General features: G+C 41.3%; 2 protein-coding genes across 3 annotated transcripts in view; one reads left to right on the top strand and one right to left on the bottom strand.

Annotated features, from left to right (window-relative positions):
- Nucleotides 1-1302: 1302 nt before the first annotated feature.
- On the bottom strand, nt 1303-16752 carry DHFR (dihydrofolate reductase). The gene is made up of 6 exons (XM_083404374.1): nt 16526-16752; nt 15631-15680; nt 13984-14089; nt 12769-12895; nt 2075-2190; nt 1303-1847 (listed from the first exon to the last, which is right to left on the bottom strand). Exons 1-6 carry the CDS (start codon nt 16735-16737, stop codon nt 1769-1771), a joined length of 690 nt encoding a protein of 229 aa, XP_083260500.1. The 5' UTR covers nt 16738-16752; the 3' UTR covers nt 1303-1768.
- An 87-nt stretch (nt 16753-16839) lies between these two features.
- MSH3 (mutS homolog 3) overlaps nt 16840-19081 on the top strand; it is a 53789-nt gene continuing 51547 nt past the window's right edge. For both annotated transcript variants that reach the window (XM_083403708.1, XM_083403707.1), the window contains exon 1: nt 16840-17151. In XM_083403708.1, coding sequence (XP_083259834.1) covers nt 16963-17151 — 189 coding nt within the window. In that variant the 5' untranslated portion in view covers nt 16840-16962. The remainder of the gene's footprint in view (nt 17152-19081) is intronic.

The following is a 19081-nucleotide window of genomic DNA, read 5'->3' as shown; positions in this document are numbered from 1 at the left end:
TTTATTTACTTTATTTATTCAATACATTTCTATGTCACCCTTTGTCACAAATAATCTCAATGCAGTTACACATCTGACGTTCTTAATACTTCAAAACAGTAACACACAGTGACATATTAAGATCAGTACTGAAATCCAATTTAGGCATTTTTACCCCAGGACTTAAATTACATTGATGAACGTAAGTTCATAAGTCATTTTTGAACCCCAGAAAAATAAAAAGGGTTTAACTCCATTTAGTATAATAATTTATTTTTAAAGCCATAGATGATTTTTATTTTTTAAAAATCAGGTGCTTCTGTGACAGATGGCCCAGATAAATCAGAGTTTGATGGAACAATACAGGCAAAATTCTCAGTATGCTAAGCAAGAGCTTCAGCTTGATTGGTTGTGAGTACAGCTAGCCAGAAATGGGTGGAGACAGCACTTTGAAAGGGAAAAGGAAAAGGAGGAGGTTTTTGGGGGGGAGGGGTTCTTGGCATTTGGGAGACCATCCAAGCCACCACTGCTTCAGGTATTTTGGATCCCCAGTACTGGCAGTAAAATCTGCCTCAATTAGGGTGGAAAGGTAGATGGTCTGCCTCACCACCTTTGGACTCTGAAGTAAATTGGGATGTTATAGCTGAGTGTAACAAAACACATTTTGTACAACTTGGGATTTTATACACACACACACACACACACACACACACACACACACTTTTACATGTTGATATAAGCTCAGCAGCAAACTGAACAAAGGCTTGCTCTAAAATTACAAAAAGAGCACTAAATGGAAGATGGTACCAGGGTGGAGAAGTAAAAACGTGTTATGGAAAATAATTTGACAACAGTGTTCTGTTTGAGCAGCTGAAGGGGGGAAAGACTATGTATCAGATAGTATTATCCAGAGAATGTTTAAGACAATTTCACTAATTGTCATTTCCCCCCTATTCTGTAGGATTCTGTGGCGAGACTGACCAACACAATTGATGGTAAATTACTCACTTTTAAAATTTCTTAATGGAGATTATAGTAACTTCTTAGCACTGGTAATTACTCCAGGCAGTGATTCATAAGCAAAGTGACTGCTGCCTAGCAACTTAATTTTTTCTTGGTTTTCATAAAAAAAAACTATCAACAGCAGGAAAAAAAACTCCACTTCAATTTTAAGCATGAAATTGATGAGACCTAAAGTTTGAGCTGTTGCCAGAAAATTGAAATTTAATGTGAGTTAATGGCTGGAAACTAAAACTTATGCATTGACCAGTAGCTGGTTGGGGGCTGATGGGAGTTGTAGTTCAAGAGAGTATTCATACAAGATGAAATTCAAAATACACCTTTTTATTTATGAAACAATAACAAAAACAAACCCATGATTTATTCTGTCAGCCATGAACATGGAATGCATTTTTCAGTGGACTTATGTAAGTCTCACATACACAAGAGTTTCTACACTACACATACTCATTGTAGTTTCTACACTGTATTGTGCTTCTTGTGAGGAAGCCTCTCCACCAACAGAACTTGCATTAGTCTGAAGAGAGTGAGCCAGAGATGAATACTACACAAAAAAGACATTTATTTCAGTGGAGCTTACTCCCATGTAATTTTGGTCTCTGGGAGGGCAAAGGAGAGCCTGGTGCTCCCTCTGTCTGATTCTCAGCATCTGCAGTTGTCAGGGGGAAGCAACATGGAGAGCACATGAGGGAGGGGAGCGTTTATTCTGCCAAAATGGATTAAATTAAGAAGCTTGTTTTGAGCAAAGAGTTGTCACATCAGGTGAAGTTTAGATGCTCTTTTCATACACTTCAAATTTGTACTGAATGCCATTCTCTTCTTGAATATCAGCAGGGACACCTGGGAAACTATGTAGAGAGAAAGCATTGCTTGTAGTTTGATAAAAAGAATAATTACATATTTGACTAAGCTGGAAGAAACATGAAGAGATTATTTTGTCCTTCACATATTGTTGGTTCTAATATTTCTTTTCAGGTTTTGCATTAGCATAAATTAACTTGGGAAATATTTTGTTATGCCACTAATAGTAAAGCTTCAGATGAAAATGAGAGATTACTGTTCATAAAATACTTACCTAGGTAGAAGCCTGTATTTTTCCAAATCAATTTCTGGAAAGAATGTATCACTTTCAAAGTAATGCAGGATTCTTGTCACAAACAATCGTTGATGAACTGGCTTGTCCATTGCTGCCTTAAAAAGCCAGATAAAATAAATGAATATGTGTTTTCTTAATTAGCCAATACTGGGCAGGAACTTAAAATTTTTACAGGCAATTTTAATAATATATCATCAATCAATTTACAGACAGTAAATTGGTTTTAAACACAGTATAAGGAGTCTCTATAGGACTATATTGTATTTTAAAATGGGGTTTCAGACTTTTTAGGGGTTTTTGAATGTCTTATGTAGATTTTTCAATTTCATTGTTCTGTATGGGACAATGACAATAAAGATATTGTATTGTATCATAATAGGGCTACCATATTCTGAAGAACAACCCCCCCCCCCATCCTGCAGCTCTGTGCAAGGCCTGCTGGCCACTGGGAGCAATTCAGGGCTTAGCATGGCCCTGGGAAGGCCATGGAAGGCCGCCTGATGCAGTGCTTCCTGTTCCAGGGCACAGAGTCTTCTGAGTATGTGTGTGCCCCACTACTACTACTACTACTACTACTAATAATAATAATAAAAATAAAAATAAAAATAAATTAAACCCCCAAACCCAGACAATCCATGAAAAATGCAGAAATCTGCCTGGATGGGTGCTCTGGCCCCCCTCAAAAGGACATGTCCAGGAAATCCCAGACATATGGCAACCCTAGACAGTAAGACATTTACTGAAAACTGTAAACATCTTTAGAAATATTGCAGTTTTGGGAAACCAAAAGGAGCAGACAGATTCTCAAAGGACATCACATGGTCACAACGAGTTACTATTGTTTAATTTGCAACCCTATTCTCCACAAAAAACTGCACCTAAAATGATTTGCAGCACATCAAAAACAGAAACTACAAAAATAATAAATGGAGCCACACAGCAGTGACACTGACATATTAAACAATTTTAACAAATACAAAGGTGGTTTACCCTTACTGGACTCCCTGTGCAGCAGGCAGGAGTCAGATATAGTCGGGTCTATTCAATGCCTAAGCCAATACTGCTCAAATTCTGTAACCAATAAAGTTGTGGCCAAAATTTGCTCAATAACATTAACCAAATATCCTGTCCTGGTGTTTTTCATTCATCTTTGAGGGGGTGGTTACAGGGTCTCGACATACAATAAAGTCAAAAGCTCAAAACAGTTGCAGAGTGCAAAGATGCAAAGAGTAAATTACGTTAGCAAAGTCCTAAAAATGGCAGCAATAGTGTATAATACATAAATATCACAGTGTAGCTATACAAAAAATCAATTCTGTTAAACATGGGAGCAGCAGAATATTTCCTCAGATCCTCGACCCATTCATATAGTTAATGCCAAGAGTTGCCCAACACTTAACATACAGTGCCCTGTAGCCTGCCTCTTACAAGGATGCCCCCCCCCCCCCGCTCACACAGGGCATTATTTTCAATGGTCTCCTCCTCTCATTGATGACTGTGGTAATTATGGTCGTGTTTCTGTGTCCTCTGCTGGATTTTTTTAAAAAAAGAACTGAACCCACTTGTGGTTTTCCTTTACATCATGTTAACATAGAAATTAGGTCTGAAAACAAAAGTCAGAACATTATCCACTTGAAAGGACACCACAAGAATCCCTGTGAATACAATAACTGCAGGGCAGGAAGATTATCACAACCACTCCTGTTGTTTATTTCCAGACCACAGATATAAAGCAGATATGAAGTAGCAGACAACTTGCAATCAAATCCAAAACCATTCCTCATAAACACATCTATAGAAATGTATGTCACACAAAGATAATTTGACCCAAGAAGATAAAAAGATTTATGTGGGCATCAAAATTTTTTTGAGGCCAAGCTTTTAAAATAAAATAAAAAATACAATACTGTATTTTTCACCCTATAGGACACACTTTTTCCCCTCCAAAAATGAAGGGGAAATCTGTGTGCGTCCTATGTGGCGAATGCAGGCTTTCGCTGAAGCTTGGAGAGTGAGAGGGGTCGGTGCGCACCGACCCCTCTCGCTCTCCAGGCTTCAGGAAGCTATCAGCAAGCCTGGGGAGCCCGTGGGAGTTCCCGCAGGGCTCTGCTTCAGCGCGCCCCACGCTTCGGGCAGACATCCGCAGCCTAGGGAGCCCTGCGGGAGTTCCCACAGGGCTCCCTAGGCTGCGGATATCAGCCTGCTGCACGGAGCGCGGGGCGCGCTGAAGCAGAGCACCCCGCACTTCGGGCAGACATCCGCAGCCCAAGGAGCCCTGCAGGAGTTCCCCAGGGCTCCCTAGGCTGCGGATAGCAGCCTGCTGCACGGAGCGCGGGGCGCGCTGAAGCAGAGCACCCCGCACTTCAGGCAGACATCCGCAGCCCAAGGAGCCCTGCAGGAGTCCCCAGGGCTCCCTAGGCTGCGGATAGCAGCCTGCTGCACGGAGCGCGGGGCGCGCTGAAGCAGAGTGCCCCGCGCTTCCGGCAGACATCGGGCAGCCCCACAAGCTCGGGGGACAGCAGGAAGGCGGAGCGCCACCATCCCGTTGTTCCCCGACCTGGTTTGGATTCCCCAACCTGGTTTTGGGGGGGAAATAAAGGGGGGGGATTCCTTTATTTCCCCCCCAAAAAAACTAGGTGTGTCCTATGGGCCGGTGCGTCCTATGGGACGAAAAATACGGTATATTGGCTGCATTTGGACTTCATGCTGAACTATAGTTTAGCAAGACATGAATGAATATAGCCTTTTCCTGGGCTCCTGCACTCCACCTACTTTCCACCTGAACACTCAGGAAGAGAAGTTTGATATATTCTCCTTCTGCTTTGATTATCCATAGCTTGTTGTGCCTTCTAAATTAAGTAAATCTTAATTGTGGTTAGTTTCAAATAAGCCATGTTTAAAACATGGTTTCTGAAGTTGGCTTATTAAACCTAAGCATACTTAAGATTAACCACAATTCCACATAAGACAATAAACAGTGGTCAACCTAAAGTTGATGCAAAAGCTTCTAAATTCCTCCTCTCAGACATCTGAGAGGAGAAGGGAGGACTGAGTGTGTGGGAGGAGGTTAGGTTATGCCAAATCATAGTTTAGAGTGACATCTGAACACAGCCATGCACAACTGTATTAATTTAGCCTGGAATGTGGCAGCCGTTCGATATTTTTTTTAAAGGACCCATAAGGAGAAGCAATCAGTTTTGAAATATTGTGCGTTCTGATAAGTGTAGCCTCTTTCTTTAATTTACAGATGCAGGAAACCGCCCCCAGGCCTGCTTATGAAAAGTACACAACCAGCTACAGCTATATGGTTACCAACAAAAAGATTTCAAATTCTCTTTCCACTTTTCTCCCACAGAACACTTAATCTTCTAAAGATGATTCACTTAACATTGAGTTGGTAACTGTTGCTTTGACAAACGTCTGTTCATGCAGATCTAATCCAACAATTTAAGTCAGCAGTTGCTGAGGCCACAAATTTATAAAGCAACTGGTTTAGTTTGAATACTTTCAGGTAAAAAGGAGAACGCATCAGCGAGATAGAATTCTTTCAGCATTTAATGACCAAGAAAAGCCAATTTTTTATTTCATTTCTTTATAAGGAGTGCACAGGAATAAAATTATACTATCCATTGATTGCAATCCTCTCTGTCTCCATTGCCTGCTACCAACATTTGCAATGTATCCACCACTAAGACCAAATCAATACAAAGGCATGATCAAAACCAGAAACAGATTTTAAAGTACTTGGGGCTACATCACTGATGGGGAATCTTTCGGCCGGGGGCCTCCAGGCTTCTCCAGCTGGCCTTCAAAACTCTCACCAGGACACACCCTTCACTGGCCCTGTTTCACAGCCCATGTGTTTTTGCCAGGCTACAATGTGCCCTTGAATTCTGATAATGCTTTTTGGTTGGGTGGAAGGTACAAAGGTTATGAGTGAGTTTTTCAAATTTACAAAAGTAAATTTCACATTAGTTTACTTTGTTCACTTTTATGTCTTCCCCTACCCACCTTGGGCATATGTACCGGTACTTCTATTTCTGTGTAAATTCTGCAACAAAAAGTCCACCATTTTGGGAAAGGAGAAATTTCTTGCAAATTAAGCAATGAAGTTGCTGCCACATGTGGAAAGTAACTTCCAAACTGCATTGTATCCTGCTAAAAAAAAAGTTTCATATGGAATCTAATACTAGTGTTTGCTTTAGAATCCTCTGTATACATACTGCAGAGTTTTCAGAGAGGATTCATTCTGCTGATTATATAAAACAAATTTCAAGGAAAAGGAAATACTAAGAAACCACTAAGGATTAGCTCTTGAATTAATCCTTCCATTCTTGCAGTGCCAAATCTTCCCTTGCTAAGCACTTGCAGCTTAACAAAATAAGGGGAGAAAGAGAAAACCTCACAGTGAATCCCACATACTTACATCTACTGACATAGGACAGTGGGCAACGTTCAGCTACTAATCTCACACAGTTCTTGTACACAAAAGGAAGGAAATAGATTCCACTGCATCTTATAAATGTTAGTTTTTTAAAGTCACATTGTCAGTTGGCATCAACTCTAATATAGTTAAGACGTTGCTACATTTCTTTCAACCAAGTCCCCACCCCCACACCTCTTATTCAGAGCAGAAGTTCAAATCCTCCCACTTCAATCTTAGCAAGCACTTCTAAAAAGGCACTTAAAATACAGAAGACTGGGATTTAAGTGACTTCTGACTCCATCAATGAGTCATGCGCTAACCTTTCTTCCACCCGTCCCCCATTTTATAATTTTCCAAGGAGATGTCAAATCAGCATGTTTCTCTTATATGAATAAGAGTTGATTGCTAATTTTGGATAAATAATTTCACATTTGTTTTCTGTATTAGATCTGTGTATTATTTTAAAGGCCTGAACATCTCCTGCATGGCACTGCTTCCAGAAAGTGTCAGATCATGTACTACAGTCCTGATGTGGCTGCACTGCCACCATTTGTGATGTTTCCATGATACTAGAACCATTCTGCCCTCAGTGTTCATGCAGCAGCCTCCATCATCAGCACTACTGAACTGGCAATTGCCTGCAAGCATAGTGTAGATTAGCACACTCAATTAAGCAGAGCAGTACTGTATAAAGGTAAAGGACCCTTGGACGGTTAAGCCCAGTCAAAGGCAACTATGAGGTTGCAGCGCTCATCTTGCTTTTCAGGCTGAGGGAGCCAGCTTTTGTCCAGAGACAGCTTTCTGAGTCATGTGGCCAGCATAACTAAACCACTTCTGGCACAATGGAACACCGTGATGGAAACAGGAGTGCACGGAAACGCCATTTACCTTCCTGCTGCAGCAGTACCTATTTATCTACTTGCACTGGCATGCTTTTGAACTGCTAGGTTGGCAGGAGCTGAGACCCAAAAGAGCCTGCTATGCCTGCTAATTTCATTCAGTTTTGTCAAAAAGAAAAGCTATAGCCGTTTGTTGTTTTCTCCACTATAAGCACTAGGGAGGCACACAACTTTGTTTTCCCCAAATTGGGATTTGGATTCATATCAGAGGTGAACTGGGCAGGCTCTGAAGCAGTCTGAACCAAATCTGTATGTTTCCAAAGCACCAAACTGGAGTCTAAGCCAAATCTTTTGGTTACTACACATCTCTACCAATGGCCCTCAAAGCAACTAGTCTCAAAAATAAAAGTTAAACAAAAATGCAAACTAACAATTCAATAAATGATTATCATAACTTCAATTCAAAACATGCTTACTATAGTAAAATAAACCCCAATGAGCACAGTGAGACTTACTTTTGAGTAAGCATGCATAAGTTTGTATTGCATCGAAATTTTCGTATAGCTGAAGAGACCCTAGAACAGCCTTTTTTTTCAACAATTGGCTTAAAAAACAGGTAATGATGGAGCATGGTGGACCTCTTTAGAAAAGGCATCCAAAGTTGAGGTGCTATGACCCACCAGCTGAGCTTCTGTTGGTAGGGGTGACATAGAGCATAGCCTTTTATGTTAATGTGAACGCAGAAGTGGAGTGCATGCAATAAAACAATCTTTTAAAGGCAGACTCAGGGTGGTACTCAACTACATTTTACTCAGAGTAGACCTATTGAATTAAGTGGACCTAACTTACTCATGTTAATTAATTTCAAAGGTCTTCATCACACAAACCCTCTCAAGTAAACCTGAGTAAATAGGAATGTTCCAGTCTCAGAATGACTGGCAAACAAGAAGTGAAAGGTGCGCTTCCTCCTGCTTGCCTTGTTCCAAGGGTTTGTCTACTTCCCCAATGTAGATTCACTTACTGTCCTAGCACAATGTGTGCGTGTGCATGCACCAGCATCACAGCATCTTAAACAAACTTTTTAATGAATCCTTTTAGGGGGGAAAAGGACTTATTAAACTATTGCAATAACCCTCAAGAGTGAGGTATGGGCTGTTAGGGTCAAGGACATACCAGACTTCTTTCCTGTATTTTTCTCTCTCTCACACACAAGTATTGGTAATTTTTTAGCCTACAGAAAAAAGGAAAAACATCCAAGTATTGGTCTACCAAATTACCCAGTAATAATATATAAAGCTACTTCCCCCAGAGTTCCGGTACATGGTATTACTGATAAGTACTTGGCATTTATTTTATTAAAATCAAACTTTTATTATTAAAATGATTTCATAAATGAAATCATACAAAACATATTGGACTACCTATATTTAGATCTTTGCTGTTTTGTACAACATACTATGTCGTACTCTCACTCCCCCGACATTCTGGCTCTGGGCATCTATTCAATGTGAAGCTTACAGAGTAGCATTTTTAGCAAATCAGTGAGTATGCTGACTGCTTTTGTTGGGAAGTACTCTATTAAAGAGACAGTTTATCTTTTAAACAGATATTTGCTACAGTAATAAAGTGCAAATAAATGGTTCTTAATTAATGCAAGGAAAGTAATTGGAAAAAGCTGGAAGCCATGCTAAATACAACAGAATAAAATATGTTCTTTTAAACACTCTGACATTAAATATGGAGCAAAGTATTTTATGAGAGTGTACAGCAAAGGGCTTTCATTTTCCATTGTTCAGTGACTGATAAGCTTAACATCCCCTCCTGTCCTTTTGCCAAATGAGTAATTCTTTACACAATGCTTTAATCAAAAACCATTCAGGTGACACTGTCCATTCGTGTATAAAACAGCCTCGACTAGCACATTGTTTGCCACTGAAAACTGTTTATGAATCATGGCTCAGAAAATATATTTAAATCTACCAAACAACTGGCACATTTAACTCAGTGCCATTTGCTCGTCTGTATAAAATCTGTAGTGGCTATATAAAATTTATCAGTGAGGTGGATTACAGTTGTTACCAGAACAAACAGAAAATGAGCCCTGCTAGTGCCGCACCCTGTTTTCACAGTAGCCAACCAGATGCCTTTGGGAAGCCTGCAAACACATGAGGGTGAGAGCACATTCCCAACTCAGCTACAACAGGTAGCACACAGGTATCATATTTCAGTCATGGTCTGTAACTCTGATCTTGCAAGTTTGCACTACTAGTATTGACTCTACCATGTTCTTAGCCCATATACCAGTAGACTGTTGTATATGAAACTTCATGCTACACTATACCAGTTCCTCTCTAAGGGGCAAACTATGTGTGATCCTCAATGTATCACGAAGAATTACAGTATCACTAAGAATTATCTTCGGGTAACGTAATCTTCGGGTTGCGAACGCGGCAAACCCAGAAGTGGGTTTGCCGCTCGTGCGTGCGCAGAAGCGATCCTCCGGTTACGAAATTTTCGGGATACGGCCAGGCCTCCAGAACGGATCCTGTTCGTAACCAGAGATACCACTGTACATCAATATGTTTCAACAAACAACACAGTTCCCAGTTTTATTAGGACCACGGTATCCAAGGAGGGGAGGTTTATTTCCCTGCACAGTCCTGACAAAAATAGCAACTCCAAAGCATTGCTATTAGCTTCAGAAAAAGCCTCCCATCAACAGTAATGAGAACAACCTTCCCCCTGCTCAGATTAATATTGAGTGTGTATTTCAGAAGGATTGCTGGAAAATAGAAAGGGTTAAACCTCTTTTCATGTTGCAGTGCAATGAAAATCGAACTCCCATGCCTGCTGTTGTTTTTTAATGCACTTTGAAGGGCCTTCTAATGACATACTTAGCATCACATGAATAGTTTGGCCCTATGTGGTCTGTTTGAAGGAACAGTACAAGCAGCAGGAAAAAGGAAAGACTAGGACAAATCATATTCAGCATTGAGGATCCAGCATTTGTTTCCCCCCCTGTAGGTATGAAATAGAAGCACTTATGAAAATCCTTAGCTAGTGCTCTTCTTTGATATTGCCACCTTGTTGAGTAAAATAGAAGAATTAAGACATGCAGAATGAATAGCACTTTGTATTATCCGCATTATCACACCTCCTGTGATGTAGCTGTAATGCCAAGTTTTGTTCCAAAGAGTTCATTATGCTCCAGGCAACACTCTTGGAACCCATAAGGTAAAGGGATCCCTGACCATTAGGTCCAGTCATGTCCGACTCTGGGGTTGCGGCGCTCATCTCGCTTTATTGGCCGAGGAAGCCGGCGTACAGCTTCCGGGTCATGTGGCCAGCATGACTATGCCGCTTCTGGCAAACCAGAGCAGTGCACGGAAACACCATTTACCTTACCTTCTTGGTGGTTCGAATCCCCGTAATGGGGTGAGCTCCAGTTGCTCAGTCCCTGCTCCTGCCAACCTAGCAGTTCAAAAGCACGTCAAAGTGCAAGTAGATTAATAGGTACCACTCCAGCAGGAAGGTAAACGGCGTTTCAGTGCGCTGCTCTGGTTCACCAGAAGCGGCTTAGTCATGCTGGCCACATGACCCGGAAGCTATACGCTTGCTCCCTCGGCCAAGCAAAGCGAGATTAGTGCCGCAACCCCAGAGTCATCTGCAACTGGACGTACCAGTGAGGGGTCCCTTTACCCTTTTCCTTCAGCCTTTAATTGGTAAAGTTCTGTACCCCACTGACCCCAACACTGGCTTTGCCTAATGCTGTGGTGCAAAAGCTGTTACATTAAAACATGTAACAGAGTACAGTAATGTCAAAAACAAAGCTTTCAAAAGCAAATTCATGCAACTAATGGATTACATAAAATAAAATGATTCATTTCAATTACAAGCAGATATTCAGTACCCATAGATAATTTTCTACCCACACACCTGTTCATAAAATAATAGTAGTCTTTTAGAAACTCTTATCATTCAGCATACTACATCTCTGATAAATGCACTAAAACACTTTGAATTTTTATTGGTGTTCATGTTAATTTAGTCCATCTCATTAAAACCATAATGTCAGCTCAAAAATAAAGCTTTCTCTAGAACCACTTTACTTTTTCCTTGCAGGCTATCAGGAAGTGGCTTTATTACTACTAGAACTTGAAGTTATAGACAGAATTTACATAAAAATGTTACATTGAGTAGCAGAGTAGCATACTCTCTTGGGCAAGACAGCCTGTGGCTATGAAGTTAACCCACCAAACAGGACGCAGGGAACAATAATAAAAAACAAACAATTAATGCCTGAGAGTTGCAACACTGAATAGCACTGCTCTCTTTTAAGTAACAGGAAGTGAAGCAGAGGGCATAACACTTAACTAGGTTAGATATGAAGAATATAAATTATTAACTGAAGTATACATTTTTGGAACACTACAAAAGCAGCTTTGTGAAGCATGCATTTTCACTGTTCAGTTCTCAATTGGCGTTTTCTTCTAAATGGAATTATACTCCGGTAGGAGGCAGGTTATTTTAAAATGTATTTCAGGTTCTCAGAATTCTTCAAGTCAGTTCACAACATCCATTGAAAATGAATGTTATACAATAAACAAACTAAAATGCATAATAATAAAACACTAAATGTCCATATTAGGATGTTAGAGAGGCCAAAAGCACAAAAAAAGCTTCACTATAGTAACCAGGATAACATATGTATATATTTTATATAAAAAATATCAGTAGAAACTGGGAAGGTAAAAAATGTGGTGAAAATGTGCACCCTTCTTTTTAACAATTCACAAAGGATTGTACTTGTTTAGCCTGCATTTATTTTAATGTGGCTTGCTGGAAAATCCCATCTAAAGACCATTAAAATAAATAAGCAAAAACTGTATTGTTTCTTGGTGGATGGCACTAACTGCTCCCTTCCCACTGGTGTCAGATGGGGAGGGAGTGACTGTGCACCCCAGGCGGGAGGTGGGGTAGGAGATTATATTTATCTGAATTCTGAGGCTGGGTGAGTTTTTACCTTGCCCTGCTGTACAATGAGACTGGCTGGCATTTTGTACCAGCCACTATGGATGGGTAAGTACTATTGGTCGAACAGTATGTATTTTTTTTTAGATTTATACTTGATTATTAATATATTGTAGCAAATTTCTGTTTAGTATATCACTTTGCAATTCTTTTGAACAGAATTAATAATTTTCTAAAATAAATGTTACTTTGTTAAAGGAAAAGTACAGCTACATTTGGAGAAAAGCCCACTATGGAAACTGTTTTAAACGTGCCATCTACTTCAATGATTTGAAAATTGTCAGGATGTGAAAAGGCCACACTAAAAGTAGGTATTGTCCGTCTTTGATTATAATATTACATTATTTTAGAATATTAATCTTGCATTTGACCCATACCTTATAAACTGAAGTTCCTCCAACTATCCAAATCATGTCTATTTTACTTGCCAACTCTGGTGATTCCAGAAGATCTAATGCCTGATCTAGACTTTTGGCCAGGTAATGGGCTCCTTCAGGAATTTTCCTAGAACAAACAAATGTCACTGCTTAATATTTAAGCACACCCCCCCTTTATAAAACCATCACTTGATCTTTAATTTTGCAGATGATATACAATTAGAATTACAGTGTAAAACCACTTCTGAGAGAAGGTAAAACGACATCCTCATAAACTGTTAAGCCTACAGTTTGAACAAGACATGATTCTGTGAACCGCCCTGAGACCCCCAGGTATAGGGCGGTATATAAATTCAATAAATAAATAATACAGGAAATGAAAATAAATTAGCGGTATTAGCTGTACCAGAGATAGTTCGCTTTTGTTGTCCTTGAGATATTTCTACAATTTTAGAAATCAGGCGATATGCTACAGTTCACATACATACATGCATATATCCATCCTTGAGTATTCCTATCACATTTTCGTAAGCATGCACATGCTGTTTCTCAGCATATCTATCATGTAATAGTTATGTCTATAGATATATGCATGTTTCATGTGTGTGTATGTGTGCGCATGTATGCATCCAAGTATAAAAATGACAATATTGCAATAATCTCAGCTGTGAACTGCAAGCATTTATCTCTACCATGTTTCTGCTTCATTGACCATGGTGTAGTGGTTGGAATAGGACTAGGGAGATCAAGGTTCAAGTCCCCACTTAGCTATCAAGCTCACTGGGTGACCCTGGAACAGTCACTATCCTTCAGTCAAACTGACTTCATAGGGTTGCTGTCAGGGCAAAAGTGGGGGAGAACCATTTCTAATCACCCTGAGCTCTGTGGAGTAAATGTGGGAACTAAAATAGAAACTATATTTGGGACAAATTGGAAATTTGGAGCCAAAATACTAGTAACCATGCAGGAATTAAAGATGCAGAACAGAAAATGTGTCCTGACAAGGCTCCCAGGTTTTAAAGAGAACATAGAAAAGTCAACACTTTCTACAGTATAGCCATTTTTAGCACTGAACAGGGGATTAGTTTTAAAAGGTACTGTTGCTAACACAGAAACTTTTAAAATGTCACTTTAAAAGTAACCCCACTGAGCCAGTTAAGTTCAGTAAATGATTTTATATCCTCTTCCAATTTTTTTTAAAAAGTGGGTACTTACACCAGTTCCTTGCTGAGTACTATATTAATTCTGCCTTTTAAAGGGCGATTCTTCTCAGGAATGGAGAACCAAGTCCTTTTACCCATTATCACTACATTTTGTTTTCCTGTAAAATATAAAGAACATACTTGATGTTATTATCTAGTGACATCTAGTGGTGGTGGTATGTCCATGCAACATCTGTTTAAGCAGTAAAGGTAAAGGTACCCCTGCCCGTACAGGCCAGTCGTGTCCGACTCTAGGGTTGCGTGCTCATCTCGCTCTAGAGGCCATGAGCCGGCGCCGTCCGAAAACACTTCTGGGTCACGTGGCCAGCGTGACGAAGTTGCATCTGGCGAGCCAGCACCAGCGCAGCACACGGAAACGCTGTTTACCTTCCCGCTATAAAGCGGTCCCTATTTATCTACTTGCACTTGGACATGCTTTCGAACTGCTAGGTGGGCAGGAGCTGGGACCGAACGACGGGAGCTCACCCCGCCGCGGGGATTCGAACCGCCGACCATATGATCGGCAAGTCCTAGGCACTGAGGTTTTACCCACAGCGCCACCCGCGTCCCATGTTTAAGCAGTAGCACCACAATATTTGACTTAATACCAGTTGAATTCATAGAATTATAGAGTTGGAAGGGTCATCTAGTCCAACCCCCTGCAATGCAGGAATATGCAGCTGGCCTGTATGGGGATCAAACCTGCGACCTTGGCATTATCAGCACCATGCTCAAACCAACTGAGTTAACAGAGACAATTTAAACCTTTTATTTTTACTATTAATATGCTTTGAATTAATACCATTTAAGTCAATGGACCTAGGTTATAAGAAGAGTTATGGAAGAAAAAAGACAACATATTTCATTCCAGATTTTAACCGGCAAATAATTCAAGAGTTAGTCTCAGTTTAGGCCTTGTAGAACCCAGCAAGAGGATTGGGACAAAATTAGAGTTAGTGGGCTCTGCCTGTCATTGGCTCTGGATCCATGTACTGCTGGTCTTCCTACCTTTCACCCTACCAGTCCTAATGCAAACCAGTCATCACAGATTTCCAATATAGCAACAACAACGACAATGCTAAAATATATTACAGGTTTGTTTTATGGCTCCACCAAGAGATGCGTGTGCAAAATGAACACTCTAACTTGCCAAAGAAATTTGCTATTATTAAATCACCTGTTTAGGATGCAGACTTAGTCTACAATCTTCCATGGAAGGTTTGTGTCACCAACTTCAACTGAACCAGGACTGCAGTCATATAGCACTGCTAGTGATGCTAAATTCTTGAGAATAATCTTTTGGAGAATAATCTTGATTAATGAGGTGTGTACATTTAAAGCAGCTGTGTAGATGACACAGAATTTACAATTTGTGGAGAATATTGTCTGGAGAATATTCTCACATCACTAAGCACTGCCATAGACTAAGACACACGACACCTCTCTTCCTCAGCAACTTGTAGACTTATGGCATGATAACTAGCATTAGGATCACAAACCTCATTTGTTTAAAATTTTGAAATATGCTTAGATTTGAAGGTCCTTTCACCAGAATAAAAAATTAATCTGGACCAAAGTCACTCATTTCCCAAAGTATATAGATGAGAGCTCGTGGTTGAAACAAACAAAACAGGACCCATGGAAAGTTAACTAACATTACCTTCTTGTGTAGGTGTCACTGTCATTTTCTGAAAATACTTAAACTCATTCCTGTTCAAAAACAAATGAACAACGTTGTAATCATGTCATCTTTGCAATAGCTATCTTTATTCCTGACCTCCAGACTTCAGCAGCTCTTTTGTTAAACCCTAACTTTGTAGCTCATACAACTGTGGATTGGTTTGATTTCACACACCCCTATTTGGGTTATTTGTTTATTTATTTGTGCATGCCGTTGAGCCATCATTACTGTTTCTATAAGGCATTGGGATCAAGATTCCCTGATAAACGATGAGAATGAATGTGATGGGAGTGCGTAAGGAAAGAAATTTCCATAGAAAGCCTAAAATTGCTCACTAAAGCAAAATTTGTACCAATCCAGGCTTACAGGTATTATGTGATGCCAATACTTGTTTTTATCCCTATATATTTTTAATGAAGTTGGGCTGTATACTCAGACGGTTGCCACTTATGTTTTCTGCTATATTTCTGATGGGTTGCTGGCCTGGTTCGGAGCTGGTTCTATGCTGCTGCTTTAGTTTTTAAAATTATATATTGTTAGGCGTTTGGTATGTTTTCTATTTTCAACACTGATTTTTATAGCATTTCCACCGGCAGCCTTGGAAAGGGTTTTCTGTCCTGAAGGGTGCCATAAAAATATCCGGGGGTGGGAGCGAGGAGAGGCTGAATAAGTATGTAAAAGGTATGTATAATTAAACGATTACAATTACTGCCCCTTTGACTAGCATAATATAGTTTCAGAAAAGACACCAACTCCCAGCCTGCTTTGCTCGTCCTCAGCACAATCACCCGTCGTGTAAAGGCAGCAGTGCATGCTGGGATTTGTATTCCGTTTTAAGCGCGGGAAAAAAACATAAGCGAACAAGCATTTTTACCTGAGCGGGGGCCAAGGAAGAGCCCCATTCTTCCCGATGCCCATGTTCAGGGATACAGCAGCAATGGAATTTAATGAGAGAACCATAATGCCTCCCGTACCTGTGCTGAATCTGCCTTCGGTATTGAAGCGGTATCTGTTAGACTTTGGAATTAAACAGCCCACGAGTCCAACTAAGGGGCGGGGTGGTGAAGCTCTGCGCCCCTTACGCATGCGTAAGGCGGACACACCTCCTCCCACGAGGCTCCGCGACTCAAATAAAACAACGACCTTTCCCCCTCCTGTGACGAAATCCAACGGTTACCGCCCCCTCCTGTAATCTCCACAATAGGCTTTTTTTAGCGCGGTGAGAGGGGCGGGGCCGAGGAACGGCGCGAGGCCGGTCGCGTGGCTCTCCGAACGGCTGCTGAGGGGCAAGTGCCCAGTCTCGAGGCCGGGATGCCGCGGGGGCGAAGCAGGCCCGGCCCAAGCGGCGGGGCCCGCGGGCAGCCGGTGCTAAGCAAGTTCTTCCAGGCGGCGGGATCCCTCCGGGCAACCGCTTCCCCCTCGGCTGCTGCTGCCGCCGCCGCTGAAGAGGAGGAGAGAAGCGAGGGCTGTATGGCGGCTCCAGGGGTTGCTTCGCACACGGTGCGCGCCTTGACTGTGGTGGGAAGCGGGTGGCGGCGTTTGGGTGCCTGAGCCTGACTTGACGTAAATCCTCCTCAAAGCACGTTCCCCTCCCCTCCTTCTAATCTTTCAATCCTATTTCGCGGTGCAGGAAAAAGCGACCCCTTCTTCGCCCCCGTACAGGCAGCCGCAGTTCGAGCAGGGGCCTCTTCATACTTCAAAGAACTAGGGTTCCCTCTCAGGCTTGTTCTTTGAACAGGGCTTGGTTCTCTAGGGTGCTCTGCATTCGTGCCCTTGGGTGCTCTGACGAGCCAAACGCGAGGATAGACTTGTAGGCTGATGCAGCTTGACTTGCTCAGAGGGCAGCTAGAAGAAATTTACTGAATGTCTTGAAAAGAGTTGATCGTTTTCCTCGACAACCTGTTGAAGGCTGAGTTTGTATGCCCCCCCCTATAAATAGCTGCTGGTGTTGTTCTTTGTATGCCCCCCCCCTATAAATAGCTGCTGGTGTTGTTCTTTGTATGCCCCCCCCCTATAAATAGCTGCTGGTGTTGTTCTTATTACTTTGTATCCCCTCACCTCTGTGCTCTGTATGGGGGAACTGTCGCTAGTTGGGAGCATGCAATGAAATTTATTGGTTGACAGCAAACGGATTAAAGAAACTCAACAGTTGCATTGAATACTTTTAGCCACGATTGTTAAAAGAAACCTCCAGGCTCCCCAGCAGTATGCTGCTGAATATGTACTAGGGAGCAAAAGACACGGAGTGTGCCTTCAAGCCCTGTTTGTGGTCTTGGCAGAAACAGCTAGTTGACCACTGCTAAATGTAACTTTGATCTGATCAGTCAGGGCTGTTATGTTCCATTAAGGAACTCATACAGGAAGAAATACTTTTTTCTGGTAGCTAATAAGTTATGTGTATTAAGCTGTGTATATGTTTGATTGGACAAATGAACTTGATAGTGCCCCAGGGATTTGAACCCAGCTTTTTGTTCTGATGGGAGCGTAGGTTTACATCACACTTGTTAGCCCTGTGACTGTTAAGTCTGGATTACCCAATGTGCCCTGTTGATAGAATCATAGAATTGTAGAGTTGGAAGGGACCCAGAGGGTCATCTAGTCCAACTCCCTGAAATGCAGGAATCTCAGCTAGAGCATCCATGGTAGATGGCCATCTAACCTGTGCCTAAAAAACTCCAAGGAAGGAGAGTCTGTGGAGTGGCTACCCTCCCGTGCAGGAGAAAATGCAGTGCAGGCTACCCTCTAGTGCAGCTTGCTCCATCTTCCATGTCACAGCCCTTTAGATATTTGAAGATGGCTATCATATAACCTTTCAGTCTCCTCTTTCCCAGGCTAAACATACCCAACTCCCTCAACTATCCCTCATAAGGCTTGGTTTCCATACCTTTGATTATCTTGGTCACCTGCCTCTGCACATGTTCCAGCTTGTCAGTGTTCTTAAATTGTGGTGCCCAGAACTGGACACCACAGTATTCCAGGTGTGGTCTGACCAAGGCAGAATAGAACAGTATTACTTGATCTGGAATCAGTAGTATGTTGCTGCACCACAATTCCAATAATCCCTGATCATTAACCCTGCTGATTGAGGTTGATGTGAGCTGTATTTCAAGATAACCCAGAGGTCACCACATTGGCTATCTTGGGTTTATGTGATTTTGGCACTTCAGGTCTCTTATTTGTAACCAGTCTCAGAGGGTTCTTGAGAATGAATACAAATGAGAAAAACTGCAAACATAAGCATATTTTCTTGTTGAATTAAGTGAGGTTTAAATTAAAGTAAATGTGTTTTTAAGATAGGAATGACAAATTGCAACACATTTTGCAAATATAAAATGCTGTAGGAATTATTGTTATATGAGCCTTGTGGAATTTGAAGACATTTTTATTTCTCCAGGCCTGTGAAAGGGGATTGATATATTTAGGTACTGTA

This window comes from Podarcis tiliguerta (assembly GCF_965153285.1).
Source record: "Podarcis tiliguerta genome assembly, chromosome: 11".
Classification (NCBI taxonomy): Eukaryota; Metazoa; Chordata; class Lepidosauria; order Squamata; family Lacertidae; genus Podarcis; species Podarcis tiliguerta.
This window is presented reverse-complemented; position numbering and strand designations above follow the sequence as displayed.